We start from the raw sequence: 13143 nt of genomic DNA on the forward strand, positions 1-13143 counted from the left end.
CGTTTCCCTTCTCTTTCAATCCTGACAATGGCTCAGAAAAACCTAATGATCAGTTTGGAAATAAATAACAAAGACCATCCAATCCACAGTATTTAAAGATGGAAAGAAAAAATTCAGATCCGCGCTTACCCTCACACCAGTAGTTTATTCAGCTTAACATATACACAACGCGTTTCGGGACGCAGTTCGTCCCTTTATCAAGTGTCCGTTTCTGTCATAAAAAACTTTTTTATGACAGAAACGGACACTTGATAAAGGGACGAACTGCGTCCCGAAACGCGTTGTGTATATGTTAAGCTGAATAAACTACTGGTGTGAGGGTAAGCGCGGATCTGAATTTTTTCTTTCCATCTTTAAATACTGTGGATTGGATGGTCTTTGTTATTTGATTCTCTGACGTGCTAGCATGCTGATCCTTGCTGCTGTTTAGCCCTATTATCATAAGGTGTATTTATTCACCTGAAAGGTGATTATTCTATTGGCTCCTTTGTTATGTGTGGAACTACCTTCAAAGGATAATGCGCTAGGTGTTGCGCGGTACTGTTTTTTTGTTTTTTCAGTTTGGAAATAAATCTCACGTGCTTGGAAGATGTTTAATAATAGTTATTCAATATCAACCAATTTTTATCAAAGTTTTATCTTTATCCTGATGAACAGTCACTTGTTTAACATTTTACAGAAGGTTCCTAAAGACAAGCTAAATTCCTTTACATCCGCAATGTCATAGCTTGGCATAAGAGGGCGATGTTGTCGCATATTTCCTACTTGTATGTAAAATGCTGTATGACAAAAGGAAAATGTTCGTTGTTGTACCGTGCTGTATGACAGTAATAGTAATATTTTATGATTTTTCTATAATGTACAATGTATTGCCCTCATATTCTTCTTGCTAAATTCTGTATATTGTTTTGGAGTACAAATTAACTGAATGTGATGCAAAGGCCTTTAACCTCTCAATTTCATTGTGTGAACAGCAGAGGGCAGCAGTGTCTCATATCTACTGGCCGTCAAGCTATCATCAAGTGTAGTAGCATTCTGTGGTTATAATCTGCATCTTTCACACTACATGGTAGCAGATTGCCTCTACATACCTTATGGATCGGTACCATATCTAATTAGAATATTTTAAGTTAAAGTGTTTGCATTTTAAAAACCTACAAAACAACCCCCTCCTCATTCCCAACCAAACCCCTTAGAACTATGTACAAGTTACTATTAATGTTTCCTATTTATGAGATCTCTGCTTGCTGCCAGTGAATAGGAATCTGGTCAGGTGATGGCGTGCCCGGCTCATTACAGTACAAGTATCAGAATTCTTGCTTGTTACCACCATTAATACTGAAAGTATACCGTAAAAGTGCCGAAAATTCTAGCAAATAATAGATTAATAATGTATTTGCTAAAACAGGTTAGAGCAGTAAATCCTAAATCTTCCATTAACCCTTTCTTTTCCTCTCCAGATGTTTGCACCAGCGGGGACGTCCCAGAGGTGGAGATCATCAGCCTCCTGCAGGAGCAGCTCCCACATTACACCCTACGAGCGGACACCATGTTTGGATATGAACACGATGACTGGCTGCACACCCCTCTGCTCCCGGCAGACTTGCCTCTGCGCCTCACCCCTGAACAGATAGAGGAAACATTAAAATATTTCCGTAAGTTCACCATGGATGTGTTATGTTTCTGCCAACACTAGGGTCAATTGCATAAAGGGTAAGTTATGGTTTTTGGCTAGAGGACAAACCCGCTAAAGAACACGGAGAATCTACAACCAATGCCATGGTCGTCCTGGTCAGATTAGAATCTATGGCGTCTACATCGACAACACTGGCAGACTGTTCCCCTTAATGGCCTAAACTTGGACTGACTGGCATATTGTATATTCCACTAACTTCCATTTTACCATACTAACGCTCCAGGAGTGTGTGCCAAAGATGTAGTTGTGAGGCTGACTGCTCAGGTTGGTCCTATACCCCTTACTATACCCCTGGGCCGTGTAAACCTTTCACTCTACACAACAATCTTCCTAAACCCTTTATGGGACATGTTGAGATTTTTAAGCATGAGACCCTTCTTTGTGAGGAAGCATGAAAATAATGCATGATCCAGCTGTTTTTCCCAGAAACTACGCCTCTTTGTATCATGGCTGTGTTTGGTATTGCATTAAAAAATGCATCTGCTTCTTTTCTAGAAATAGTGCCATTCTCTTCCATGACTGTGACTTGCATTGTATGCCCTTGAATGGAAGTGAATTGCAAAACCAGACACCGCTCTTGGACAAAAATGACGTTCTTTCTGGCAAAGAATTTTTTAAAAGACTGAATATCAAGTAAGATGAGCACAGATTGTGACGATGAGTAGAGACAGACGGTGACCCCGAAAGTGCTGCAGCTTCTAGTCCCAAAAAGTCCAGTACTGGTCAATCATTTTACGACTAGAAGTTGCATTTACAACACCCTTGGCGTTGCAATGTGACTCTATTCCCGCACATTAGTAAAGGAACTGCAGGGTGACATGGCAAATTTTGGTTGTGTGAAGGTGAGACGTTGCCATTGTTGCTGTGTGGCCCTAACATAAAGGGGTATTCCTACTTCACTATTTATAGCTATATCCTTTAGAACAGGGGTGCTCACACTTTGTCGGCATGTGAGCTACTTTATAACATGACCAAGTCGAAAGATCTACTACCCACTTCTTGTGGGCTGGGCTGGGGTGGGCCTGTGGGTGGGGCCAGGCATGTGGGCGGAGCCGGGCGGAGCATGAGAGCAGGAGACAGCGGCGTTCTGTGGCCGCCCAGGGATCCCCGCTGTCTGCTTGTTCACAGCGCAGGCTGAGAGTTATCTCTGGACACTGACAGGCTGGGGCTGCGGCAGCCCTGCCTGCCAGTGTCCGTAGATGACTCTCAGCCTGCGCTGTGAACAAGCAGCACACCGGCCCCCTCCATACCTAAGAGCGGCCTGCAAGTGTCCAGAGTTCTTGTTCACAGCGCAGACTGAGAGTCGACTCTCAGCCTGCACTGTGAACAAGCAGACACCGGGGATCCCTGGCAGCATCCCGCGTTCGACCCATGCGTCCATTGCGATCGACCGGTAGATCGCGATCGACATATTGGGCACCCCTGCTTTAGAATATATCCTAAATACGTGATAGACAAGGGTTTCACTTCTGGGACCAGTGGCGTAAGAACCAGGGTAGCGGCTGCCACAGTAGTAAGTAGTGGAGTAACCTCAGCAGTTAATGGGCCCTATTTACTTACCACTTCTTCTTGCGGCCGCCTGCGCTTCCCCTTCTGCATCCTATATGACATCACTGGGGCTCCTTGGATGGCAGAAGGGAGAGCAGATGCAGCTGTGAGTAGGTGCAGGGATTGATAAGTGAGGCCGCAGGCCTGTGAACCCCAACTACAGAGTATAATGATTGGAGACCCAGGAGAGGTGAGAAAACATAAAAAAAAAAAACAGTGTTACTCACCTCTGCTGCGCTCCTGCATGATTCCCAGCAGTCTTCGGGCTTTTTTGGTGAAGCCCCAGACGTGACATGGGCTAGGCTAACGTCATTGTGCATTGTGACGCTGGCCTGGCCCACATGACGTCTGTGCTGATGTTGAAGAGGGCTGAAAGTAGCAGGGAGGATGTCAGAGTGCAGGAGAGGTAAGTAAGACTGGTTTTTATGTTTGTCATCTCCCCTGGGTTTCAAATCATTATATTCTGGGGTCTTTACAATTCGTGGGGGCATAATGCAGTGGGCAGGGGTCGCTATAGGGAATAATACCGTGTGGATGGGCCACTTTGGGACATTATAGTGGGTTTAAAAAGGGCATTACACTGTGTGGGGACCAGTAAATGGGGCACCATGCCTTGGGGGGCCCCTCCAAGTCAAAAATTTGTTGGGAGGGGGGCTAGTCTTTGCTACTCACACCCCTGCCTGGGACCCATATTTGTATTCAGAACGGGACCTCGTCTATTCCTGAATGCAGAGGGGCCACACATGGTATACATATAATACATCCTATCCATAATCCTATCAATAGTCCTATAATACATCCTATCCTTAGTCATACAAATACTGATCATTTACAGTTCATTCCCATAGCTCGGTTCTGCTTTGGTGACCATCAGTGCAGTCTTGTTGTGTCATAGTTAAAGGAACAGTTGTGCCCCAGGGTAATGGGGGATGGGGTGCCAAAGTGTTTACAACCAGTGAAAGGTTATGACCATAGCATGAGAAATACACTGCATGTTCCTTATCACAAGAAGGAGGGTGTAGGAAGTCTCTTCAGATAAGTGAACTTTGTACTTGTTGTCAAAGGCGACACAAAGGGAATGTGCGGTGCAGGTGTGAATTCTGGGTAAAGTCAATGAGAAGATAAATAACAGAATAGATATAAAATCTTGTGTCTACATAACACGGAAGTTTCACGCCTACAGCGTTGTTTTCCAAATTTGATCTAAAGGGTCTACTATGTTATACATAAATTATCTCATAAGAAAGAGGAGTAGTAGTAAGTGATGGGCTCACCCTCAAATCTTCTGCTAGACCTTGGGGGTCAATTATTGCGTTGGGATCCACCATAGGGCCCAGACTTATTCAGCACTCTACTTGGCCATTCCCATTCTGTAAGTCATTGATTCATCCTTTACGATCAGGCTGCTGAAGGACAACTGTTATGGCTCCCGTTGTAGCTCTTACATCAGGGATTTGCACCCAGCTTTGAGGATCAGACACTAAAGGCTATTGCAGTAATAACAAGTTATTAGATGGGGATAACTGCTAGATTGGTGGGGGTCTGATCACTTGATCAGGGGTCCTGAGTCCCTTTAATTTTAATGGCTTGCTGATCGCTCATGTGCACTGCTGCTCCTTTTAATTCTGTGGACTGTCAGAGATAAGTGAGCCCCGAATTTGCTTCTCTTTCACAGTCCCATAGAGATGAATAGAGTGGCAGTGTTCATGTGTCACTGCTGCTCCTTTCAAATGGGGTATTTAAGAATCTCTTGACAATGGCACTGGGGATTTCCGCTCTTTTCTGATCTTCATACTTACCACTGCTGCAGCCCTAACCTCTTCCCTCTCACCCTCACCTTCCCCCCGCTTCTTACCTAAATAAAAACAAAACAAGAGAGGTTGGATAAATTGGCCACAGCAGCCGTTTTATTACATAAAATACAAACATCAAATTTCAACATTCCTTGAATAAAAACATCCTTTCTGAATAACTAACTAACCATACCCCACTTTTCTTACCTAAATAAATATATAAATAACCGTACAATAACAGTAACAAAGAGGGGGGAAAGCCCTTGGAGCTAAAAGATCTGACCGCTAGACTGACCATCATAAACAAGTTACCCCCAGCCGCAACCAGAGGCACGGGGGCACCATAAACTGATGGCAGTACCAAACGCAAATCACTCCCCGGGACGCCACCCAGCAGGAGTCCAAAGGCAGCCAGACCACTCATACACAGTGATTACATAATTGGGGAGAAATACACCCCATGTCTTTTTCCCCACCCCCAAGGTTTTTGCAACTCCAAGGACCTCCCACCCCGCCAACTGCTGCGACGATCAAGCAACCCCCCACCCTGCCAACCCCAAAGAAAGGGCGGGCGGGACAGTTCCTCCACTGCCATGCGACTGACCACCGGCGGGAGCCGCAGGGGGCTTTATCACCTCCCCCTAGCAACTCCTGCCGGCGGCCAGCCGCTCCCCCTCCCTTCCCTGACAACCACCTTCTGCTGACCCCTCTGCCCTGTCATGGCGGCCTCCCCCTATGCGTTGCCCCGGGTCCGGCCTTTCTTTCTTGTGTTTGGTAGGGGTCCCATTGATCAGTTCCCCACTGATCTAGCCATTATACCCCCTCCAGTGGATAGGTGCTAACTTATTACTAAAATACCTTTTAATTCTATAGACTATCTGAGATAACTGAGTGCTGGCAGTCCCATACAGATGAATAGGGGGTATATGATTATATACACCTCTGTGGTGTCTAGGAATGCTGTATTGGCGCCTTCATGGTGGCCACAGAGGGGAGTATTTTAAAACTTGAAATAAACATCCAGGTCTCTGTGGTCTACAGCAGTGGTTCTCAACCTTAAATATGTATACCTTAGGGGCTACTCCAGCAGTCTGCTGCCCTATCCCCCTCCCCAGTAAGTAAGAATAAATGTAATGAGCACCTCTATTTGTACTAATGGAGATTCTCATTGACATTACAGGTGCAAGTAGTGAGCTGGATTCATTGCTCTCCGCTCCCAACTCCGTCTCTGTTCTGGGTGCCGAGTGCTGGTGTCGCTAAAGACCTCAGAGCAGAGACTAAGCAGAGAGCAAAGTGGTGAGTAATGAATCCAGTTCACTCCATGAGCATTAATGTGTGTGGGGTCACTAAGGCAGTCATTACATTGTGTGTGTGGGGGCACTGAGGCAGTCCATTATACTGTGTGTGTGGGGTTACTGAGGCAGTCATTATTTTGTGTGTGGGGGGGCACTGAGGTAGTCGTCATACTTTGTGTGAGGCCACTGAGGAAGTTATTATACTTTGTGTGTGTGGGGGGCACTGAGGCAGTCATTATACTGTGTGTGGAGTTACTGAGGCAGTCATTATACTGTGTGTGGAGTTACTGAGGCAGTCATTATACTGTGTGTGGGTGCACTGAGGCAGTCATTATACTGTGTGTGTGAGGACACTGAGGCAGTCCATTATACTGTGTGTGGGTGCACTGATGCAGTCATTATACTGTGTGTGGGTGCACTGAGGCAGTCATTATACTGTGTGTGGGTGCACTGAGGCAGTCATTATACTTTTTGTGGGTGCACTGAGGCAGTCATTATACTGTGTGTGGAGTTACTGAGGCAGTCATTCCACTATGTGTGAGGCCACTGAGGCAGTCATTATACTATGTGTGGGTGCACTGAGGCAGTCATTATACTGTGTGTGTGTGAGGACACTGAGGCAGTCATTATACTGTGTGTGGGTGCACTGAGGCAGTCATTATACTGTGTGTGGGTGCACTGAGGCAGTCATTATACTGTGTGTGGGTGCACTGAGGCAGTCCTTATACTGTGTGTGGAGTTACTGAGGCAGTCATTACACTGTGTGAGGCCACTGAGGCAGTCATTATACTGTGTGTGGGTGCACTGAGGCAGTCATTATACTGTGTGTGGTTGCACTGAGGCAGTCCTTATACTGTGTGTGGGTGCACTGAGGCAGTCCTTATACTGTGTGTGGGTGCACTGAGGCAGTCCTTATACTGTGTGTGGGTGCACTGAGGCAGTCCTTATACTGTGTGTGGGTGCACTGAGGCAGTCCTTATACTGTGTGTGGGTGCACTGAGGCAGTCCTTATACTGTGTGTGGGTGCACTGAGGCAGTCCTTATACTGTGTGTGGGTGCACTGAGGCAGTCCTTATACTGTGTGTGGGTGCACTGAGGCAGTCCTTATACTGTGTGTGGGTGCACTGAGGCAGTCCTTATACTGTGTGTGGGTGCACTGAGGCAGTCCTTATACTGTGTGTGGGTGCACTGAGGCAGTCCTTATACTGTGTGTGGGTGCACTGAGGCAGTCATTATACTGTGTGTGGAGTTACTGAGGCAGTCATTCCACTATGTGTGAGGCCACTGAGGCAGTCATTATACTGTGTGTGGGTGCACTGAGGCAGTCATTATACTGTGTGTGGGTGCACTGAGGCAGTCATTATACTGTGTGTGTGAGGACACTGAGGCAGTCCATTATACCGTGTGTGCGTGCACTGAGGCAGTCATTATTCTGTGTGTGTGTGTGGGGGGGGGCAATGAGGCAGTCATTATACTGTGTGTGGGGGCACTGAGGCAGTCCTTATACTGTGTGTGGGTGCACTGAGGCAGTCCTTATACTGTGTGTGGGGGCACTGAGGCAGTCCTTATACTGTGTGTGGGGGCACTGAGGCAGTCTTTATTCTGTGTGTGGGTGCACTGAGGCAGTCCTTATTCTGTGTGTGGGGGCACTGAGGCAGTCCTTATTCTGTGTGTGGGGGCACTGAGGCAGTCCTTATACTGTGTGTGGGTGCACTGAGGCAGTCATTATACTGTGTGTGGGTGCACTGAGGCAGTCATTATACTGTGTGTGGGTGCACTGAGGCAGTCATTATACTGTGTGTGGGTGCACTGAGGCAGTCATTATACTGTGTGTGGGTGCACTGAGGCAGTCATTATACTGTGTGTGGGTGCACTGAGGCAGTTATTATACTGTGTGTGGGTGCACTGAGGCAGTTTTTATTCTGTGGGGGCGGGGGGCACTGAGGCAGTCATTACACTGTGTATGGGGGCTTTGAGGGGGACCATTAAGATGTGTGTGGGAAAAAGGGGATAAAGGGGAAACTTTGTGGGGGCAATAAGAGGACATAATACAATATAGGGGCACTAAGGGGGCATTGTTTTGACTAGCCAGAACATTTTGAAGGGTCCCAGCAAAAGAGGTGACCTCCTATAATGTCCCTGCATCTGCCGTGTGCTATGTAATTTTTGTATGGAACTCGAGCACGTTATCTGTCTGTCATGTCTCAAAATAAGAGCTGCATAATAATCTGCATATTGTGTGTCTGGGTCACAAAAATAGGTCCTTTAATTCCTCTATTCAAATAGATGGAGGACCCCTCAAATAGAATGGTTTCCATGCCCCCCAACACTACAACTCCATTGCCTTGTTTGGAACGTTTTTCACTAGAGAGTACTTCACTTGAATAGATTCATAAACACTGGTCTGCAGTGGTAAAACTTGAAGAGTATCCGCATATCATAATATCATTTATCATTCCAAAGTGTCAGGCTTGTTCCTAGCTTTATATTTACATACACTGTATATAATTTATTACTGCTAGTACTTTACCCTGTGTACACATAACAGCGATAGGAGCGGCCCAAGGAAGGTTTTATGTATTTAGCCGGTGACCTCCACATCAATGTTCTATAAGAAAGTTAAAGGTATCGACATCGTAAGATTCTTGACCAGGCTTCCATTTCTTTGAGTCAGAATGGAGATCCTCCTAAGAGAGATCGGCTTTTGCACAGTTCATTTGGCTTCTTCCTGTCTTAAATTTAGTGGCGGGTGGTGTTATATGACCAGTCTGCCTGGAAACATCTTATTGTTGAAGTTGGTTTCATATTCATGGATCAGGTACATAACATGTCTTATCAATATACAGTTAACATCTATGGGGAGACAATGCCATTGTGTTATTTGACCGTTGTATACAAGACATCAATAAAGAGTTAATTGCTATATACACAATGTACAACCATTTGTAACCCCTTTGCAACAATCTTAACTTTTTGTATCTACAGCTCTTATCAGGCCTATGTGTCTCCATTGTTACATAGCATGCGGGGAGAAAGCCGATGTCAGAGACCTCTGGTGGTGTATTATCGCCCTGAGAACAAAACCATTGGTCATGTTGAAACCCAACATGCATCCAATTTGTATGGCCACCCATACTCTCTTCCATCTGTCCCTTATAGGGCTAGATTAAAGATGGTGGAGGCCTCTTTGGTATGTGCCACCATTCAACTACTGGGACCCATCCCTCATATCTTATGTTAGACATTGCATGGAGTATCGGTCATGTATGGATAATCTGATCACATCAGTGGTATACCTTCAATGGAGGTCAACCATGAGATTGATGTGGAGACCTTGTTTGTGGAGGCTGGTGCCACACAGGTTTCTTTAACACATTACAGGGATATTCACAGTACCGTTGTAAATGTCCATTGCTCTCATCCGTCATAGGATGAGATTAACTGACTTTTATAGCAATAAACAGTGACAGTGCCTGATGGAGCCCCCCCCATCTGTGCCCATTCCCATTGACTCTTAACATCATGACTACAATGTAATGTCTGTTGCTTTCATGTGCATATGATTTTACAAGGGAGCTGCACAGAATCTGTGAGAATAAGAGTTGGGGAGTTTTCCACGACATACCAGTGTACAGAGGTATTCTACCCCCTATAAGCATTACTATACCATAAGGCAGCATGTGCTTAGACTCCAAGTGCCGCCATATAGAGTCCATACACGTGGCATTGCTGTGCTGTCTCTGCTTACACTTCTCTGCACGTTCTGCGTCTTATTGTTGTGCTGGGGAGATGTTTGTCTGCATTACTGAGTGACAGCCAGGCTTTCCCGTCCAGCCTCTCAGGTTATGAGCTGTGGATGTGACAGGCAGCACATCACCAATGGAGGGCAGTCATCTGTTAGAAGGAGAGGGGAGGGAATCAGGGCTTGTTCTCAGATCAAGTCCTAACCCTCACACTTTACATGACAAAAGTTTGTGTAGCCACAAGGCATGGAGCGAGGGATTATGGGATTCTTCCATGTGCAGTTCATACTCTGCCCGCACTTGTTTTTGTTATTGCTGGAGAGGGATTTGCCCTAATTGGTTTTTTTTTATTTTATGTACATTGTGTGACCCTTATAGGGCTCACAATGTACATTTTTCCCTATCAGTATGTCTTTGTATTAGTATGGGAGGAAATCCATGCAAACACGGGGAGAACATACAAACTCCTTGCAGATATTGCTCCTGGCAGGATTTGAACGCAGGACTCCAGTGCTGCAAGGCTGCAGTGCTAACCACTGAGCCACTGTGTTGCCCCCAGGATTTGCCCTAACTGTCTGCAAATTGATTTACCCCTCCAAAGCTTCTGAGTATAGAGCTGTGTTCAGACAAAGGTAGCGATAGTAATAACCACCTTGTAAGTACAGTCAACTGAAATAATAAAACCACTTTAAATAATGGATTATAGAATTGCACTATGGCACAACTACTGCCCAATCCAGACGTGTAACCGCAACCTCCTGTAACATTACACATTTAAATTTAGAAAGGGATACAGTAGATTCCAAGTAGTGAAGCAAGGGTCCCAACCCGTCTTGTAGTATAAAGAGGAACTTCACGTTTGTCAGTGTCAAAGATTTTATTAGTAAAGTCAAGTGAACGTTTTCGGTCCCATGGACCTTCATCAGACTCTCCAGGAGACCGGACCAAGCCCGCAGTGTAATAGAAGACAATGTAACAAAGTAACCTCGCAGTGTACTAGCGCTGGTGAAAAGCCTATGGCAGGAGAATGGCTTGCCACAGTGTGGTATACAGTATATGGGTCATATACGTATCTTCCGATACGCCGACACAATGCTCCTGCATTCGCCAGCTTCTCTGCTAAATTATATATGGTAAAAAGTTCTCAATCCCTGACCGCTGTAACCTTCACTAGTGACTAACATCAAGTGGCTGAGAAGCTTCATTTTCTGTCCTGTCTGTGAGGCTTTCTTCAGATTTCACATGGTCAGCCATGGATAGAATCTGAGCATGTGAAGGCTGGCAGCATATCCTAGTAATATGCCCCTGAAGTCTAGGATGAGACAACCTGCATCTGTTGCCTACTGTATGGATTTATTTTTATACATATAGCTCTTTCTAACGTAAGCAGGTGACAGGTGAACAGGCAGTAAGATGGAAGCTTAGGCTGGAAGATAAAAATGGATGTATGGTGCAGTCACACGAGACACGTCATTCTGTAATGTGGTGCGGCCCGGGCTCATTAAGAAGATTATTAGTCTGGAAAAGAGCTTTTCAGATTCAATAATCTGTGGAGATTAAGCAGCGGGCACCCCCAGAGATTATCTGGGCACGAAGACTCTATTATTATACCATAGTCTCATGTATCAGAGTTGCAAATCTCTAGATATATAGTGATAAGACCCCAATTCCTGTACTGCGAATTAAGCTGAAGGACACCCCATGTGACCACTGTACTAGTATAAGGTCATAGTTGACAGTAATGTGTGATTGGCCAGCGCTATAGGTGTGTTATACAATATGGGGTAGATAAACTAATAGTGGCAGATTTATCGTCACCCCCGCCAAATTTATTATCATTTACACAACAAATGTGGTGTACATAAATCTGGAAATCTACACCAGCTATGAACTAGTGTGGATATCCCTCCAGGATAGAGGGTGCGTTGAGGTGTAGATTATTTTGCACAGTGCTATACCGGTGTGTTTAGCCTGTGTTACATGTATATGTGTATTTTTGATATTTTAGATGTTACAGCTGAGAGACGAGACACAATCTGTGCCACGTATAAAATAAGGTCAGGGATGAGCTGATTCCAGGGATATTACTGCAGATGGAGGTTGAGGTTTGGGCCTTGCATCTGTCCATCACTACTTCACTTTATCTCGGCCCTGTAATTCACTTCTAGCCCTCGAGGTCTCTTACCATCCTTCTCAGCCTGGTAAACACAGCCATCATGCTAATGACACATGGCAGATAGCACCAGCTGCCCTGACTGGAAGGAGACAACCCTGCCATGAACTAGATTCTGCGGAACATCTTCAATTGTTATGTATCACAATTTACAGACCACCAGACATTCATGCCCACTTTAGACTATTAAAGAGGGCTAAATGTGACCCAAATTAATGAATCATAAAAACAATAGACATTTCTATTATACAATATTATATATATAGAGGGGGGGGGGGGGAGAGGCTGACGGAGAGCAAGGGAAGCAGAATGAGACAGAATGATAATGCAGACCCACACGAAGTCCAGTAGCCGCTGTACAGACTGCATGTCGTATTACCATGTCCATGAAGCCTAAATAAAAGCTGTTGAAAAGCGAGCATGTTCCTTATAGATTTAATAGAGAAAGAACAAGAGGAAAACGCAGCAAAGACTTTAAGCTCCTAACTCCATGTAAGGCTAGATAGAATTGAATGTGTAAATCAGTTTTTTGTGCAAACCCTGATTCTTCATCTGTTGTAACATTATTACAACTCCTATTATGCCCTGGTAGCCAAAAACATAACCTGGATAGTCAACGGCCAATGAACACTAGTCTAAATGTTGATTTTTATCCATAGCTGGATCTTTAGAGTTCATAGCTTATTCACTCGCATATCAACGTGACTTTATCCTCATCTTTTTGTCATTGTCCTCTTCTGAGACCTCCCAAAGTTGTCCCACTGTGTTTTGGTTAAGAGCACAAAAAAGCTCCCTGCTGACCATTTGCATAATGGAAGAAATTTCTGTGCTGACGTGTGCATCATTTATAATCCAGACTCATTCATGGTAACTAAATGGCTACCTAACTTGTCCC

General features: G+C 45.1%; 1 protein-coding gene across 1 annotated transcript in view; it reads left to right on the top strand.

The window, feature by feature from the left end:
• The window catches only part of HAP1 (huntingtin associated protein 1), a 45585-nt gene that overhangs the window by 13612 nt on the left and 18830 nt on the right, over positions 1-13143 (top strand). Inside the window, exon 3 of the mRNA XM_075278269.1 lies at positions 1461-1655. Coding sequence (XP_075134370.1) covers positions 1461-1655 — 195 coding nt within the window. The remainder of the gene's footprint in view (positions 1-1460; positions 1656-13143) is intronic.

Source organism: Leptodactylus fuscus, chromosome 6 (assembly GCF_031893055.1).
Source record: "Leptodactylus fuscus isolate aLepFus1 chromosome 6, aLepFus1.hap2, whole genome shotgun sequence".
Taxonomy (NCBI): Eukaryota; Metazoa; Chordata; class Amphibia; order Anura; family Leptodactylidae; genus Leptodactylus; species Leptodactylus fuscus.